At 37.6% G+C, this 18,063-nt stretch overlaps 1 protein-coding gene across 2 annotated transcripts in view; it reads left to right on the top strand.

Moving 5' to 3' along the window:
- Nucleotides 1-18,063, top strand: part of PPP1R1C (protein phosphatase 1 regulatory inhibitor subunit 1C) — a 100,210-nt gene that overhangs the window by 43,167 nt on the left and 38,980 nt on the right. The window contains exons 3-4 of one of the 2 annotated variants that reach the window (XM_070423399.1): nt 9,278-9,315; nt 11,863-11,923. In XM_070423399.1, coding sequence (XP_070279500.1) covers nt 9,278-9,315; nt 11,863-11,923 — 99 coding nt within the window. Of the gene's footprint in view, nt 1-9,277; nt 9,316-11,862; nt 11,935-18,063 lie in introns of both variants that reach the window. The other variant, XM_070423400.1, reaches the window with a different exon arrangement.

The following is an 18,063-nucleotide window of genomic DNA, read 5'->3' as shown; positions in this document are numbered from 1 at the left end:
CCTATTACAAGACAATTACTGGTCGAGAGTTCTTTCTTAATAAACCAACACGATCTATCTTGTGCATTTCCTGTCATCTCCTTCACTATTTCCACATACCATAGAATGCTCCGCACCTGGCTGGTATTGGCTGCCACTACAATCCATTTCTAGGGGCTCTGAGTGATCCAAATCTATTTGTTAATGGGGTTATGTCTTTCCTTTCCTCAGTTAAAAGTGGAAAACTATAAATAATATCGTAAGAAAAATACAGCTGTGTGGGTATTGGCACAACAGGGTGAAACTATTCCTACCGTTGGTTTCTTTTCCCCGTGTCCCCTTTTCAGTGCATATAAATTCATTGCTCTGGTGGTTTCAGTTTGGGCCCCAGTTATGACTAAATCTAAGAGCTCAAAGAAAAACACAGCTGAAACCACTGCCTGATGGCTTAACTCATGGCCCCAAATGACAGGCCTCCAACAAAGCCGAGCAGGCTTTCAGCAAAAAGGCTGATGGCTAGACCTCATTTCAGAAAAGTGAGAGTTTGATAAGTTAGAAAGAGGGGCTTAAGAGGGGAAATAGCTCTTAGGATATTGTGCATAGCCCTACTAAAAAGAAACACGGAGTATTCCAGTCCCCTACTATATGTAAGAAACACATGATAGAGTTCTCTGGTACTTGAAACTGACTGATTCTATGCTCGAGTGCTAAAACCACAGGCAATGACAAGTTTACATGTGAAATGAAGAGCTGAGCTGTGCACAGCAATTTCTCTCACTTGTATTTGATTTATTCTCACTCACTTCTGAAAACTTGTGGTCAGTGACTGTTCTTGAGCTGTTAAACCTAAAGCCCATGGTGGTGGTTCAAGGGTCTCTGGAAAAAAAGACGCTTCTACCTTCAAAGATGTGAGGCATAAAAACCGAGAATCAGCGGAAATGTGATCATTTAGATTTCCCTGCTGTTTTCAGAAATCTGATGGCAAATTCCTTCTGAGAATGTCATGGATGGTGCGAATGTTCTTGTGTTTATATCTCCAGGGCACTTCAAAAAGAGGACTATAAATTGCTTTCCTCTGTTTCTGTTCCTTTACAGAACAGAATTAATTTTTTCTGCAAAGTAATGCCAGAAAAGATTAAAAAGAAGCTGAATGAAAACATATACTGACTTAGGAGAGTATCTCTATTTTCTGCCAGTGTAGGAAATCCCACTTATTACACAGAGGGGTGGAACATAATAACTGAAAGATATGCTGAGAATTTTTTTAAAAAATTCTTGTATGAGAACTTTTTTTTTAATTTTAGAGAGAGGAAGGGAGAGAGAAAAATTTGATTGGTTGCCTCCTGTATGGGCCAACCAGGGATCAAACCTGCAACTAGGCATGTGCCCTGACCAGAATGAAACTGGCAACCTTTTGTTGTTTGGGTCGATGCTTCAACCAACTGAGCCACCCAGCCAGGGCACCATTTTGTGATTTTTTAAAAAATGGATACACTTTCTTCTTTATCTCTTCTTGGGTCCCAAATATACTCTTTTTTTTAAAAAAAATCCTCACCCGAGGATATTATTTTCATTGCTTTTTAAAGAGTGGAAGGGAGGGAAGGAGGAAGGAGGGGGGAAGAGAGAGAAACATCAAAGTGAAAAAGAGACATATCGATTGGTTGCCTCCCACACGAGAGCCCTGACTGGGGCCAGGGTTGGAACCTGCAACCCAGGAGGTGCCTTTGGCCAGAAATCAAACCCACAACCCTTGGCACCTGGGCCTACGCACTAACCACTGAAAATGCCAGCCAGGTCCCAAATATACTCGTTTAAAAACATTTTTACATTGCTCTGAAGTTTTCATTTTATCTGGAGGAAATTCATCTTCCAATTGCTTTCCTAGCAATCATTCTTAAAGGTTCCTTTTCTTCTTATGTTTTGATATTTTAATTTTCAAGCATTGTGAGTGAGAATCCCATCCCTCATCACCTGTGCTCACCTTTCCTTGTTAATGTTCTTGAGTCTGTCCCCATTCCATATGCCAGTCCTTTAATCTAGAGTCAGATCTGAATTTGGACCTCAGGTCTCCTGTTCCATGGTGATTTTATAATCAGAGCCGATGTAGTCACGGAGCCCATGGTGGCTTGTTCCAAGTTGTCTGCTTCCTCCTGTCTTCCTGGACACAGAGACAATGTCCTTTCTCAGTGTAGGCGACAGAGCCCTGCTTCTAGTTTTGCTCAGCAAGCCTGGCCCCTGTCCCTTCCTTCTCCTGAGGTAAATCCCTTTCCTCAGGAAAAGAACCAGCTGTCTCTACCTTCTTCTGGGGCCAAAGTTTTCCAGGCCCATGATTTTTTACCTGCTTAGTGCATCTTGCTATTCTTATATTTATGGTCCAGAGAAATATTAGACTAAACTTTGACTATGGTGTATCATGTTAGTCATCTCTTTTTATATTTAATCTGTCATTGTTATTGCTTTTGAGCAGGAGAATCTTCAAAGCATGCTCTTTTTATTGGAAGTACACCAATTTCCTCTAAAATGACGTTCCTCCTCACATTTCCAATATAACTGCCTAAAATAAAGATTTAAGTGGCTCTCTGTTATCTAAATTCATCAGAAGTCTGTATCTTTTGGTGTATGCTAAGAAACTAGATCTCTCCTTATGAAAGCATTCTGTATATGGATCACTGGCTCTTGTGTAGCCAGTATTCTGAATAAATACTGCATTTTCAATCTTTTAGTTATTGTCTGAGGCTGATATTGATAAAATAGTATATTAAATTTGACTTTATCTACCATTCACTTACTTATTTTTAATTTCTCTTATGATATATATTGTCCTTGACCCAGATATCTTCCCAATCTCTAGAAATCAATAAAACAAATGATATATATCCTTGTTTTACCTCCAAGATTACCTTTTAAGTTACTTGAGCAGTATTTCCTGAAGTGCCTGTACCATGACCTTGGACCTGGTAAACAGATTTAAAGAAATAGAAGTCACGGCCTCTGTTTAACAAATTTGCAAATAAAATACTTATTTGTTTTCATTTATTTATTTATATTTGATTCAATTACTGTTTATATTCAATATTATTTAGTATTAGTTTCAGGTGTATGCAAAGAGGTTAGACATCAAATACTTATATGTTAAAACTATTCATTTTGTATGACTAACTAATTGCACTACTATTGTATTTTGTAATATAGAGAAGCAGCAAACGGAAGATCTTGTTTTATAAAACATAAGCTTTAACAAATATTTATTTGACAACCTGTTATTATGTGTCAGCTATGCTACCGTGCTAAGAGCTGTGGAAAAATCAAACATGGAGGCTAATCCTCATTCCTTCACAGATTATTTGAGGAGATAAAACAATAATGGCCTCAGTACAGCATTTATAATGATGAATACTACGTGACAGGCATAGAGCAAGTGCTGTGGTTATCGGCTGGAAGAAGATGACTTCTAACTGAGAAGAGGGAGACATGAATTGGGTGAGAGTTGCCAGAGGAGATGGAGCTTCGGGGAATAGTAGTATTGAGGGAAGCAGCACTTGGGTATGAGGAACAAACACACAGAAGCAGCAAGCCCAGGGCAGGTATAATCAAACACGTACGACTAGTATTTTATTTTACACTTTGTTCCTTCTCTTTCAACATTTAATCAGTAAATAAATAAAAGTAAAGAGCTCCCATTATCACTGGACTTGTTTAGAAATCATTTCACTCCTCATTTTCCACTAACATACCCTTGCTTACATAACCTTTCAACAACTTTAATTGAACGTTGAAAATTTCTCTTTATAACCTTTATCCATCCTTTTTATCTCATCTTTTTAATTAGTCCTGTATAACATTTTTTAAATCATACTTTTTTTCATTAACTTCCTTTCAGTTACATTACTTACTTTTTAATAATGACTATCTGGTGTCATTCAAATCACATACAGAATCCCAACAGCAATGGCAAAGCATATTCATAGGATGTTTTTTGTTCATGCTTCCTGATTTTTCTTTATTTTATTTTATTTATTGACAGATGGAGAGTTTTAGCTTTAGAGAAAAATTCCACAGAGGGCACACTGAGTTTCCACTTATCTCCCTTATCACACAGTTTCCCTATTATTAACATTCTGCTTTAGTCATTACAGTGCTATAGTGTTACAATTAATCACCCAATATTGACATATTAACTGAAATCCATAGTTTATTCGGCTAGCCTTAGTTTTTACCCAATGCTCTTTTTTCAGGATACCCCATTACATTTAGTTGTCATGCCTCCTTAGTCTCTTTTAGGCTATGACACTTTCTCATGCTTTCCTCATTTTTGATGATTATATTAGTTAGGGTTCTCCAGAGAAACAGAACTAATAGGATATAAATAGACATATGGAAAGAGATTTATTATGAGGGATAGGCTCACATTATTATAGAGACTACGATGTCCCATGATCTGTCATCTGCCAGTTGTATAGCTCCAGTCCAAATCCGAAGGCCTGAGAACTGGGCGGCGGTGCAATAGTCAGAATTCTGGTGTAAGCCTGAATGCTCAAGGGACTTGGGCCAGGACTTATACTATCAATCTCCCTGGTTCTCAGGCCTTCAGATTTGCATTTAGTTTGTTATTTTTTTCTACTTCCTTAAATTATAAAGTTAAGTTTCTGATTTTAATTTTTTTTAATGTGGGAAGTGATGCTATAAATTTTCCTCTGAACACTACCTTTGCTGTATCCCTTGAGCTCTGGTATTCTGTGTTTATGATTTTTTTCTTTGATCCATTGGTTGTTTAAGAGTGTGTTGTTTAATTTCTACACATTTCTAAATTTTCTAGTTTTACTGCTGTTATTGATTTCTAACTTAATCTTATTGTGGTTGGAGAAGATACTTTTTTGATATATATCTTTTTATATCTATTGAGATTTAATTTGTGATCTATTCTGGAAAATATCCCATGTGCACTTGGGAAGAATTATGTATGCTATTATAGAGTAAATGTTCTGTTACTGTCTATTTTGCCTATTTCATTAATTAGGTTGTTAAAAACCTCTATTTTCTTATTTGTCTTCTTTCTGGTTGCTCTGCCCATTATTGAGAATGAGGTATCAAAATCTCCAACTATTATTGTAGAGCTCTCCTTTTAATCCCATCAGTTTTTACTTCAGATATTTCAATGATCTATTATTAGGTGTTTATAATACTTATGTCTCCTTTCTCTATGTGCACCCCATACTTAAGGAGTGGGGCGTTATGCTCCAATTTGTTCACATTTTTTATTCCTAAAAACAAGCTTAGGATGAAATGAGGAAGGCAGAGAATTATTATGCTTTCCCAACCCCATTTCACAGATAGGAAAAACCTCAAAGCTCATTAAATAAAGAGACTTGTCGATGGTCAAGACAGAAAAGTAGAAGAATCATATTAGGAATTATGTGTGCTCTCTAGTGCTTTCATCGAGAAACAAATTTCTTGGTCAGCTGCAATCAAGATTCTCTAGTCTTTCCTTGGTCCTCTATCTCTTTATAATTTGCCCACATCTTAGTTTTTGTAGTTCTCACTCTGTTGCTGTTCAGAAACTTTTCCTTATTCTTTGATCATGGTCTTCGTTATTTCCTTCTCTTTTAGACTTTATTTTCATAAGCACTTTTTTATTACACCTAATCTTCTCAAAATCAGAGCAGGCAGATAGCTCTGATGGGGGTGGAAAGGTGTTGGGGGGTACGGAGGGGGGATTGAGCAAAAAATAAAAAAAAAGAGAATTCATGGACATGGACAACAGTGTGGCCGGAGAGTGGGAGAAGGCATAAAGGGGATAAATGGTGATGGAAAAAATTAAATTTAATTTAAAAGAGACAATTGTGTTTGCAGTTTATGTGCATATCTACATAACCTTTCCAATTTAATAACAATGTATTAAGAAAAATAGAAATGTACTACTTCACTGGATCTCAAAAAAAAAAATCTATGATCTATTCTTGGCTTGCTTTGTACTTTTGTCTGAGTTGCTTTGACTTGAGTATGTCCTATGCCTTTCATGAACTTAAATGTCTCAAGAGTATTCTAACTAATCAATACTCAAACCTTCTAGGCTATTTTTATCCCTGTCTCCATCTTCAATGACAGCAATATTCTTTGAAACATTATGCTTAGATGACTTATACAATTGTCTCTCAAAGCGAGGAATTTCTTCTTTCAGACCAAATGGCCCTTAAAAAAGGGAAAATATAGTTAAGAAAGCTAAAATAGGTACAATGGCATATTTCAGAATATTTGTAGTTTTAGATTATGAACCATCAGTTAACAAATCTCTCAGGTATTTACTGATTGTGCTCCACCCTATTCAATATGCTATTTATTTTTATTTAATGAGAAAGCTAAACAGTATTTAAAGACAGAAATATATTCTTATATTTCTTTTCATAGCTTTCTAAACATTTCTGGTATTAGCCAGGGAGTTAAAGTTGAGGCCCTGAAGAGAACATGAATTCTATTTAATGTTTTTGTAGAGAATAAAGAGCTGGAGAAGTGTGCATATGTATTTTTTGGGGTCTCCTCCTTCAGTTACAACCTCCTTGGTACAAATTAGAGAGAACATTGTGTTTGTGTCTATATGTTGTGTCTCTATGTTTTCCCAGTGTACCCTATGAGCATGCAGTGTGTGTGTGTGTGTGTGTGTATGTGTGTGTGTGTGTATGTTTGTTTATATGAAGTGCTGGAAGGCAGAAAAGATGAACCTTTCCAATTTAATAACAATCTAATTAAAGAAAATGAAAATTTACTTACATTAGTGGATCTCAAAAACATTTATGATCCATTCTTGGCTTGGCTTGTACTTTTGTCTGAGTTGCTTTGACTTAAAAGTCATGTAATTTTTACTCTTTAATTTCAAGAGCACAGTTCTGAATTTTCTTGATCTTTGATTTATGAAAAAATAGCCAATTTATGTCAATAAAATTCACAAAGAATAGAAACCTTTTTCATTGAATTATGCAATGAGTAAAACCCATCACTTGCCTTAGAAAGATACTGTTTTAGGGTATGTTATGTCTTATAAATAGACAGTAGGAAAGTATAAAGCTGGATGATTGGACTTCCTTTTGTTGCTTAAGTAATAGTTTATGAGTCCTGGGTTAGATTTTTAAAATTGCTTAGGTATAAACAAAATATTAAGAAACTCCATTGGCATTTGATAATTCAATGGCTCACCATACATGCATTGTTAGGTAGATCATATTTGACATTTACTTAAAAGGTGTTAGTAAAGATTTCACATTACTAGCTAGAACTGTTCAATTCACAACTGCCTGATTATGAGCCAAATGCTTCTAAGAGTTACATTAAACAATTGTGATTGCTGTCCCCAACTAAGGAGTTCCTGTCTGCCTTCACCTATACAAGAGAGATAAAAGTCATAAATTTTTAAAAGCTAGTAACCAAGATAATATTAGAATAAACAATAGTTATATATACTATTCATTCTAGTTGTTTGGCTATTTTGGTCTCTTACTATATGAAATAAAAAACTTTATGTATCATGGACTTATATAAAAATTTTACTATATATATAATTTTTACTATATATAAAAATTTTACTATGTATCCATATACATTCAGATACATATTTACTGTAAAACAAGCAAACAATGCAGATAAAAATAAGACAAAATGTGTTATTCAAATACCCAGAGATAACTACATTTAACATATTGGTATATATCCTTTCTATATCTATGCATTTCTCTGTTATCTCTTTATTGGTATTTTCTCTATCATTCATAAATTAAAATGCCATAATATAGTTTCCAAATCCTTTTCATTTATATAGCACATGTTTTTATGTCCATAAACAGATCTATATCATTAAGCGGATATTCTTTGAGGAACTCCTCACTCAGTTTTGGATCAGTCTCTCAGCTTCAGGACGAACCTCAGAGGCAGGAAAGGGTAACCAGGTCAAGAAGCCTACAGGTGGAATCCGTGCAAAGTAGGTGGAGAGGCAGGAAAGCAGCTCAGCCTGGAGTGCCCTCCCTTGGGGAAAGAGGACTATGTGAGGACCTCTTTCTCCTCTCTTCCCTCCGAACCACTTGTTCACACAGACTATGAAGAAGTTGCCCTAACACTGTCATAAGAAATATTTCTGACAAAGTAACTGTGGCATATAGAAAAGAAGGTGATGACTCTCTTAGAGCCAGAGTAATTGGGCTGAATGAAAAGGGAGGTTTGTTCTGCTTACTGGCAAACTTGAGGAAATTTGACAGAGGCAACAGTCCATAGACAGTAGCAACAAAATCCACGAGAAGAGCAGGTTGTTTATGCTTCAGCACTCTGAGGCTGATGACACCAATAGTTGTCTAAGAGTCATTTCCTTGGACACTTTCTGGACTGCTGGAAGGTGGGAAATTTGGAATTTCAGGAGGGATTTTTTTAATGTCTTTTTTAAAAAACTTTGGAAAAAGGTTATCTTAGAAGGAAACAACTCATTTCTGTTCCCCTTTCCTGTAGACTAAGCCACAGATGTTATATAAGCACCAGGGGCCCAGTGCATGAATTTGTGCACCTTGAAAGGAACTGTGGGCTGTGAGGCTGTGGTGGGCACAGGGGCGGTTCTCGGCCCCTCATCCTGAGACTCCCGGTCTCCTGCCTGCCGGCAGCCTTGCTCCTACCACCACTGCTCCCACGCGCTGACGATGCTGGCCCTGCTCGCACCCACTGATGGTGCTGAGCAATTGGGGCCAGCTCCAGCAGCGGGTGAGAGCGGGGCCAGCGCCGTGAGCGGGTGTGAGCGAAGTCTGCTGCACTGATAGCCCCTCAGGAGCAGGGGGAGGTAGAGAAGCCCTCAGGGGTAATCGGGGCTGGCAGATGCTGCTTGCACCTGCTGATGGCGCTGGCAGTGGGTGGGAGTGGCAGCTCTGGCATTGGCAGCAGGTGCGAGCACCAGATGAGACCTCAGTGCCCAGGAGCAAAGAATTTTCAGTAACCACCAGAGGCTCATCCCGAAGACAGCAACCGGTGCCCCACCTTGGTCTGGTACCTTCCAGCCATGGCCGATGCCTGTCATGTTCCCCACTCTGCCACCTGCTGCCGACGCCTGCCATGTTCACACACACCCCCTGGTGGTCAGCGCACATCATAGCGACCTGTTGTTTGGTTGTTCGATTTTTCGGTTATTCCGCTGTTCAGTCTATTTGCATATTAGGGTTTTATATTTATCGATAGGAAATTATTAAATCATTTTGATCTGGGTTACTGAAAATATTAATGATATTATAAGAAAGAATATCACCTTTCTAATAAATTACACCTACTTCTCTTGCAGAAATAGATGACAAGAGGGTGACCAACACGCAAGCAGAAGTAAGTTTTCTTATAATTTGATTTTGTGATATAAAATGTGACATCAATATAATTGTGATGAACACATAGTAAAATGTGCCATTAAGTCTCTGCCTGTAGGTTACCTTAATTCTCTATCTAGAAATACTTACCCTTGAAAAAAGTTCTCAAATAGACTATTGCTTTTAGTGGCAAGATATGGTATCGATAATTTCAATTTAGTGACTGCTGGCATAGGACCATCACAGGCTGAGGACAGCCAATGTTGGAATTCTGGAGCAAAGAGAAGGGGGACAGGCACCTCTTAAAGGTTCTGGTATATGAAGGCAAGAGCAGATCATGAGGCCAGAGTCTCCAAACACACATAGAGGAGTTCAAATAGAGAATAGGAGCCAAGAGAGGCTAGGGAAACTGGTGAAGTAGAATATATAGAATGCAGGGAAGTGAGTAAACTTGCACCCAGAAATGAGCCAAATATTTAATAAGTTGCATGCAGATTTAGAAGTCAATTTCCCAAAGGCTGCATAAGTAGGCATATAGTACATAATCAGAAAAATGTAGAAAGAACAAAATATCAAAATACTGAAAATGTAATGAAATTATACATGTGAAAATGTTTGGAGACTGAACTCTCACATAAATATAGTTTTTATTACATAAGTTTTACTACTGTTACAAAACAGACTTTTCTAAAGAGTTAATTTTCTACTTGATCTTTGAATATGTGTGTGAAAATAAATATATAAGAAATCCTGGAAGAGGATCGAACTGAATACAGCAGAGGTACACCAGAAATATCAATCATTCACATGTTTGCAATCCACTTTGCAGAATCCCCCTGCCTGTACCTCTGCATAATGGACTGTTACCAAAACATTCCATTCTGGAGAAATTTGGTTATACCATTTCTTTGGTTGATATGGATTTGGCAATTATTTGTTTGAATTTTTTTACTTTTAAAAAATAATGCTAGTATTTATTTAATATCCACTTAATTTGCTAATTTGCTAAATGAGCTATTATGTTAAGACATTTTTCAATCTTTTTTTGTTTATTTTCAGTAGATTTTAGTTGTCAATATATTTCTGTGTTCTATATTTCTACTCAAATATATCTTACAGTGTCAAAATATAATTTTAAAGTTAAAATTTTAAAATGTAATTCATTCAATAAATTAAATTATTTCATTAAATTAAATTTGATACCTATATAATTTTGTTAACCAATAATTATTTTTTGCTTTTTAAGAGATTGTTTTTGCATCAGGTAAATACCAACATTGTGATGATACTTTAAGAACAATTAAGCTTTAGTATGTACCAGGAAAGATGTCTCAATTTCTATTTTCAACTTTGTGAAACAGTTTCTAGGTGTGTGTTTTTTTAAGACTGTAAATTATGTTCTTTCTAATATACATGACAAGTGTAGAATAATTCCCCAAAAGTATCTTGTAACTATTTATACTTGAGCTTTTCAAAGCAAAAATAATTGCTCCAGACAGTAAAAATTCTACATTTTACATATCAAGATACAAATTGACACACTATTAAAAAGGAGTCAGACATAGTCTGATTTGAGTATAGACCACACATATATTATTATAATAAATAATATTATATATATATATACACATACCCAGCATGGATATGAACTGTGCAGGTCCATTTGTATGTGGATTTTCTTCAATGAATACAGATGACACTTCCAACCCACGGGTTTTGCATACACAGATTCAACCAACTGCAGGTTGCAAACAGTATTTTCTCATTCTCAAGCCAATTTCCCAACTCCAGATTCCCCACCCTGAATCAAAAATACTTTTTTCCTTAAGTGGTTGGTTTAATCTGCTCACCTGAAAGGCTAATTACAGGTAAGTTTGGGGCAGTCAAGTCACTGGGTGGGGTCTTCGGTGTCCATAACCCCTGCATTGTTCAAGAGTCGTCTGAGAGAAAAATATCCTGACCCAATATGCTTAAGTAAGAGCGTCATACAGCAGTTTTGTTAGAAAAGGATTTATCTTTTAAACATAGAAAAAAATTATCTTAACATTATAATTCCAAGTAAATGTAGATATTAGATTGAGCTTATGAATTCCAGAGGGTTATAGATTGACTGGTATTACTGACCAACGCCTTATTATTCCACCAGAACCATTTGACAATCCTAGGAACAGGATAATAATTCCATGGACATAGCTTTTGGAGTATATTTTGTCCTGGCACTTATGTTTTTCTTTCAAATGGAAAGGATTAGTGTCTCTTTTTCTTTTCCTTTTAGAAATAAAATAATGTTACTAGATGAAAAAATAAAAGGCAATTTTAAGACTGCAATGGACGAAGAGTTTTATGGTAAAATATACCCCATAGCTTCATATGTTTTTTAAGACTGTAATATCATTGAACATGTCTATAATTTCTCACTGATTAGAGTTCTCATTGATTAAATTTCCCGAGGAGGGAAATCAGAACGCTCTTTGAAATGCAGTACAGTGTTTATTTCCCACACAGGGCTGATGGCATTGTCTTTTTACCCACATACAAGACTTGCACTTTTTCTCTTTGTCCACAGTCACAGAATGCATCTCCTAAGCAGAGGAAGCAGAGCGTGTACACAGCACCCACCATGAAAGGTACTGTGCAGGTACTGTTTCGGGTTGTGCGAGTGTTGAGTTCATAGCTCGCAGGCCGTCTGCTCTCAAGGACCATATGCTTGATAATTACCTAAATCTCGCCTCAGCTCTACAACTCAGTAATGTGAATTTTAGTAAGATGCTTTACCTACTGAAAACTTGATTTCATCACGATAAAATAGGTGGTTGAAGCAGGGATAACTAGAGATGTCTTAGAATCTGCCTGGAAATTCAGATTTTCCAAAATGATGACAAAGGTCTTTCTTTAACCCTTCCTCACATATTTTTCTGGAAGGTATTTTCCCAGAATCCCTAATTACTCTTGTCAGTATTGGCAGATGAGTGCCATTTTTTTTTTCTTGGCTTAAACAAAGTAGAACTTTGGTCAGATTGAATGCAGAGTGCTGCCTCCTTGCCTTGTGTCGGGAGCAGCGCTAAGAAACCCAATCAGACAGCTATTAACTGAACATATAACAGCTGTTGGAATAACAACTAAGAATGCTAACTCAGATTCTGGCGTTTCCCCAGAATTTCTCCCTAAAATTGGAACTGCTAAAAGAACATCTGAGTGTATCAGAATTTTGACCAACAGCAATTCCAGGAAAGGCTCCTTTTATTTCTCACACCAAAATGTTCCTGACACAAGGCAGAATGTGTCCAGTCCAGTAGCTCATGTTGCAGTCTGGCCTTGAGCCGCTGGCCCAGGGGGTCGTCATGTCATCTCCAGCTCGGTTTCAGCCACAGCAGAAGCCAGCGAGCATCTTCCCCAGGAGCCTGGAGAGACGTCTAAATTGAGAGTGAAATTTTCCACCCTGTATTCTCTCTAGATTTGAGGCCGTTTCAGGGAGGTGGGATATAAATGGACACATTAAGAGCTGCTTTTCAGTAAACTTCCTTCCTGTGCTGCTATAAAACACTAGGTTTGCTTGTTCGCGAGACTGCAGTAAATAACACAACCATCAGCATTGTAGTTTAGGCCGGAGTAATTATTGAGACGATCAGGCATTCCTCTCTGATGATAAATGTATCGTTTTTGAGATACTTTCTCTAATGTAAGTCATGTTGTACTTTTAAGACATATCAGTTTTGACATGAATGGGCCACACTGAAAGATATATGTTCACTCATTTAATGATTTCCTCTGTTCTATTTTTGGTTAGCTTAACTAAATAAAGTAATACTGTTCTCATGTCCTCAGAGAGTAATAGCGTTATTTTTAAAGAGAAATCTTAAAACCAAGGCCCCAAGGGCTAGTGGTTTTCATTATATTTAATTCTCAAATGTCATAAGAATGTGGGATCCAAACATTTAGGAAATTTAGTTATATTGCACATTTTTACTTATAATTTTACTATTATCAAGCACTCCAGGATGGTCATTCAATATTAGTCATTTTTGGTCATGAGTTAAAGGCTTGAGAAAGCACCGTAATTCTTTTAAGAGATTATGAGGGTGTTATTACAAACCACTTAGCTAGATCCTCATTTATAACTAGTAAATACCTAGGTAAGTTTCCTGCTTCTGATAAAAGAAAAGAGAAAGCTAAATCTACATGTTTTATTCAGTCTACCTGTCCCTAAGAACTAGAAATAAATATTCCAAGATAGAATTAAGCAATAAGAAACTTTAATAAGAAAGATGAATTAGCAAAGGAAATGTTATTGAGATGATAAATACAATAGTACAATTGCCCTGAAGTGTATAATTCTTCAAATTGCATTGGAACATGCAATTATCGAGGGTAAAAGCATTTTCTGGGAGAGCAAAGAAGCAACAGATATGATGAAGAGTTCTGAAAAAGGCCAACTGGGGCTTCATGAAGGACTCAGTGAGTGAGCTTCTTAGTAAAACAAAACAAAAACAAATAGCAAGACTCCTTTATCCTCCTCTCTTATTAGGTTATGAAGAGTTACTGGGGCCCTGGCTAGTTTGGCTCAGTGGATAGAGCATCGACCTGTGGACTCAGGGGTCCCGGGTTTGATTCCAGTCAAGGGCACATGCCCGGGTTGCAGGCTCGATCCCCAGTTGGGGGCATGTGGGAGGCAGCCGATCAACGATTCTCTCTCATCATTGATGTTCCTATCTCTCTCTTCCTCTCCCTTCCTCTCTGAAATCAATAATAATAAAAAAGTTACTGGGTACAGATGCCAAAGTGGAAGCAGGAGAGGGATACTACTAATCCCACCTATGCACAATTTCAAGTAAAGCATGCACAAGCTAGTCTTCTAGCTCTTGCATTCATTTTTTTATTTTTTTAGTTGCTATGTTACTTGTGGCTCCACCAGGTTTCAGGAAACAGACCTGGCCAGGCTACCTCCTATAATTAGAGTTTCATATGAAGGTACAGCAGGGGGGAGGAGGGAAGTAGAGCAGAGGAAATCATTTTAACAGGCACACTCTCAGGACTGATATGCTGATGACTCCCAAATTTATATTTGCAATCCTGACATATTTCCTCAACTTCAGACCCCCATTTCCAACTAGCTACCAAATTTCTCCATTTGAATGTTATTAAGTTTCTCAAATTTAATATGTCCAAAACCAAAGTCATTGGCTCTTTTTTTTTTTTGTTTTTCCCCTGCTCAATAAATTGTATTTGGCTGCTGAGAATCAAAACCTTTGTGTAAGCCTTGACTCCATTCCTTTATCCAACCCATTGTCTACACTTGTTAGCTCTAATTTCATAACGCATTCCTTACCTGACTGCTTTCTATATTTTCTAATGCTTCTACTCTGTGCAAGGCACCATTCTTTCTTGCCTGGGCTTCTGGAGTAGCGTTCTTACTGGTCTCCCTGACTTCTCTCTTGCTCCTCTACCACCTCCCAATAGAAGCCGGAGTAATTCCTCTAACTCACAAATGTGATCATGCCATCATCCCCTTGATCAAAATCCTCAATGGCTTCCTGTTACATTCAGAATAAAGTTAAGCCTTCAACCATGGCTTACAAGTCCCTGAATGAGTTGCAGTGGCCTGCCTCTTTGACCTCATCTTCTTTCCCACTCTTCCTTGTTTGTTGGTGTCCAACATTATGGACTATTTTGCTGTGAAACATTTCAACAGACTTGCATTTAAAAGCATTTGTGCTTCTCATTTTTTCGTCCTGAAATGCTCTTTATCTATTGTGGCTCAGCTAATGTTACCTTCTCAGAGAGGCCTTCCTTTCCTGAAAATTGCCCCTTCTACCATCACTATCTATGTCCTTACATATTTACATACTGCCTTATTTTTTCCCCATTGCACTCAATTTGATGTACCTAGAATGAGATGTCTATGACAATGGTTTTGTTCATTTAAATATGCCTAGTACCTAGAACAGTGCCAGGCACATAGTAGGTATTCAATAAATACTTGTTGAATAAATAAGCTGCAATGAACTGGGGAATCTAGCCACATTGTCATCTGATCAGAAGCAGGTGTCTCTTGACCCTTGTCCTACTAATTGTCACACCTGTGACTCTGCTTCTGTTTCTCCTTGCTTCTCTCCCTGCCTGATTCTCCCTTAACTTCTGTGTTTCTCCTTATCCATATGCTTTTGTTTTTCCTGGTATACTTTCTCCCACTCCCCTTTCCTCTGGTCAGGATAAAATCTGATTTGGTAAATTAGTTACCCTCCAAAATGATGCAACATTGGGCTGGATTCTTAAGAAAGATCATCTTACAGACCACTGGGACAATCATGTGGTTGCCTTTGGCTAGGACCTGGTTCCTGGATCAATTAGTTAATGGCCAAGGTGGCAGCATAATATGATACAAACATGGAAATGTAAATAGAAGGATCCAGATATAGCTTTCCTTTTCCAAGGTGTTTCATGGTTTGTGTAGCACATTCACTCCTAGAAAGTAATAACAGGTTTAATATTCAGTCTGGCCATCTTCCTAGTCATAAATTTGTAGGCACTCAAGGTTGTCAGAAAGCTTAAAGTTTAACTAGTGCAACTATTTAGTGATAACTGAATATTTTCACCACATTTAACCTTGGGATATTAAATTGGCTATCTCTCTTGAAGATTCTAATATATTAGTCCTGGGGTGGAGTCAGATAATCAAATGTTTAAAGTGATACTGCAGCAACAAATCTAAAGATTGATGGAACTCATATATCCAATCACCTACTTAACATGTGTTTCTTGTGTCAGACATAGATATCCCATTGAGATCAAAGAGATCATAAGATCAAAATTAACATGTTCAAAACTGAACTTTTGATCTTCTCTAAGACAAATTGTTTTGTCCTCCACTGTTCGCCTTCTCAGGAAGTGGAGTTTTCACCTTCCTAGGTATATTCCTGGGTCTGGGGGTTCCAGTGACTCTCTCCAAGGTTTTGTGGATTGCACCCCATTAGTATCTCTTCATCTTTCCTCTTCTTTTATCCCCAGGGCAACCACCATATTTCAAGTCACAATCATCTCTTTGCCAGGATGTAATTGGTTACTCTCTATCTAGTCTTTCTCTTTTTGCCTCCCATTCATTTTCTACACTGTAGCCAACGTGAACTTTTAAAAAATCCTCACCCAAGGACGTTTTATTTATTAGAGAGAGAGAGAAAGAGAGAGAGAGAGAGAGAGATCAATATGGGAGATAAATATCACTGGTTACCTGGACATGCCCCGACCAGTGATCAAATCCCCAACCTAGGTATGTACCCTGATCAGAATCAAACACATAACCTTTTGGTGCATGGGATGATGCTCCAATCCACTGAGCCACCAGGCCACAGCCAAAATGAGCTTTTAACACACAGAAGTGCTTAGGCTACTTTCCAGTTAAAATTTTTCAATAGCTCCCCATTGCCATTAGGTAAAATCCCTGTTCCAGAGCAAAGTTTTCAAAGCTTACTGCCTCCACCCCCAAACACACACACACACACACACACACACACACACACACTAGATCACAGCTATATGGGCATTTTCCCAGCTGCTGAATGCACCAAGCTCTTTGCTCATTCAGGAAAGACTTTCACATTTCTCCCTTCACCTAGAATATTCACCCCTGTCTACTCCTTGTCACCATTCCTCAGGTGGCTAACTCCTACTCATTATTCAAGCCCTGTCCTTAAAGGCCAGTTCCCGAAAGGAGCGTTCCTTAACCCTCCACTCTAAAGTCTATGCTTCTCTATCAGTAGTTACAATTCCCTTGAGTTCTTCCATTGCAAGGAATCACAGTGTGAAATTTTTTATTTAGTGTCTGTCTCCCCAGCTAGACCGGAAGTGACCTCTCTGAGTGATCTATGTGGCAGCAGTGGCAGTGTCTATTTTGTCCTCTATCTGCAGAGATTACATATGCTTGAGACACAGCCATGTTTACAAATAGACTTTTAAATGAGTTTTTAAAAACATACTAACACTACTGTTGGCAAATGAGTCATTTCCTTAGGAAAAGCACCTTGTCTCTAATCTGTCAGAAAGATCTTTTCTCTATTAAGTCATCTAGAAATCCCATCCCTTAAAACCAGAGGATATTGTGACACTCTTAGTAGATACGTTGCCGTATTTCAGATACCTTTCGCTGACCACATTTTTCATCTATAGGGATGAGTCATAAATGTCTAATGCATGTTACATAAGCAATGACAGAAGTTGAAGTTTGCATAGAAAATGACTCACTTCTCCATCACTCACTTTTCCATTAGAGGGCTTTATAATTATATAAGTAGAAAGTTCTGAAGATTATCAGAAAAATGATAGCTGACTACTGGCTACCCATGTGCACTTCTCTGGTGTTTATGTGGTGCTCAGCCCTGTAATTTACAGAACAGCCAATTCAATTATTGTTGGATGGCTTGAGCCATGTTTTCAGAAAAGCAAAGTAGGTTTTAATCTTGGGACAGGAAATAACTGACTCATTTCCACCCCCATTCCATGTTTATGTGTGTCTTACTGGAATGCAATTGCCTTCAAATTGAGGCAAGCAGAGCAAGTGCTATTGATTTAAAAGAAAATCTGAACATGAATCAAAGCAGCAGACTGAAAATGGCTTTGTATAGCAGGGCCTCTTCATATTGCATTACCACTGTTAATGCATAGCAAGTCAGCTTTTTTTTCTTGCACTTCTGAAAAATATTTTCCTCCTCTCATTCTTCATAATTTCTCTCATAGAATAATAGTTCAGCTACTTCAGTGTCCAGAGGTTGTTCTT

This window comes from Myotis yumanensis, unplaced genomic scaffold, assembly GCF_028538775.1.
Source record: "Myotis yumanensis isolate MYYU_CA2020_CCGP unplaced genomic scaffold, mMyoYum1.0.hap1 SCAF_8, whole genome shotgun sequence".
NCBI classification, from domain to species: domain Eukaryota; kingdom Metazoa; phylum Chordata; class Mammalia; order Chiroptera; family Vespertilionidae; genus Myotis; species Myotis yumanensis.
This window is presented reverse-complemented; position numbering and strand designations above follow the sequence as displayed.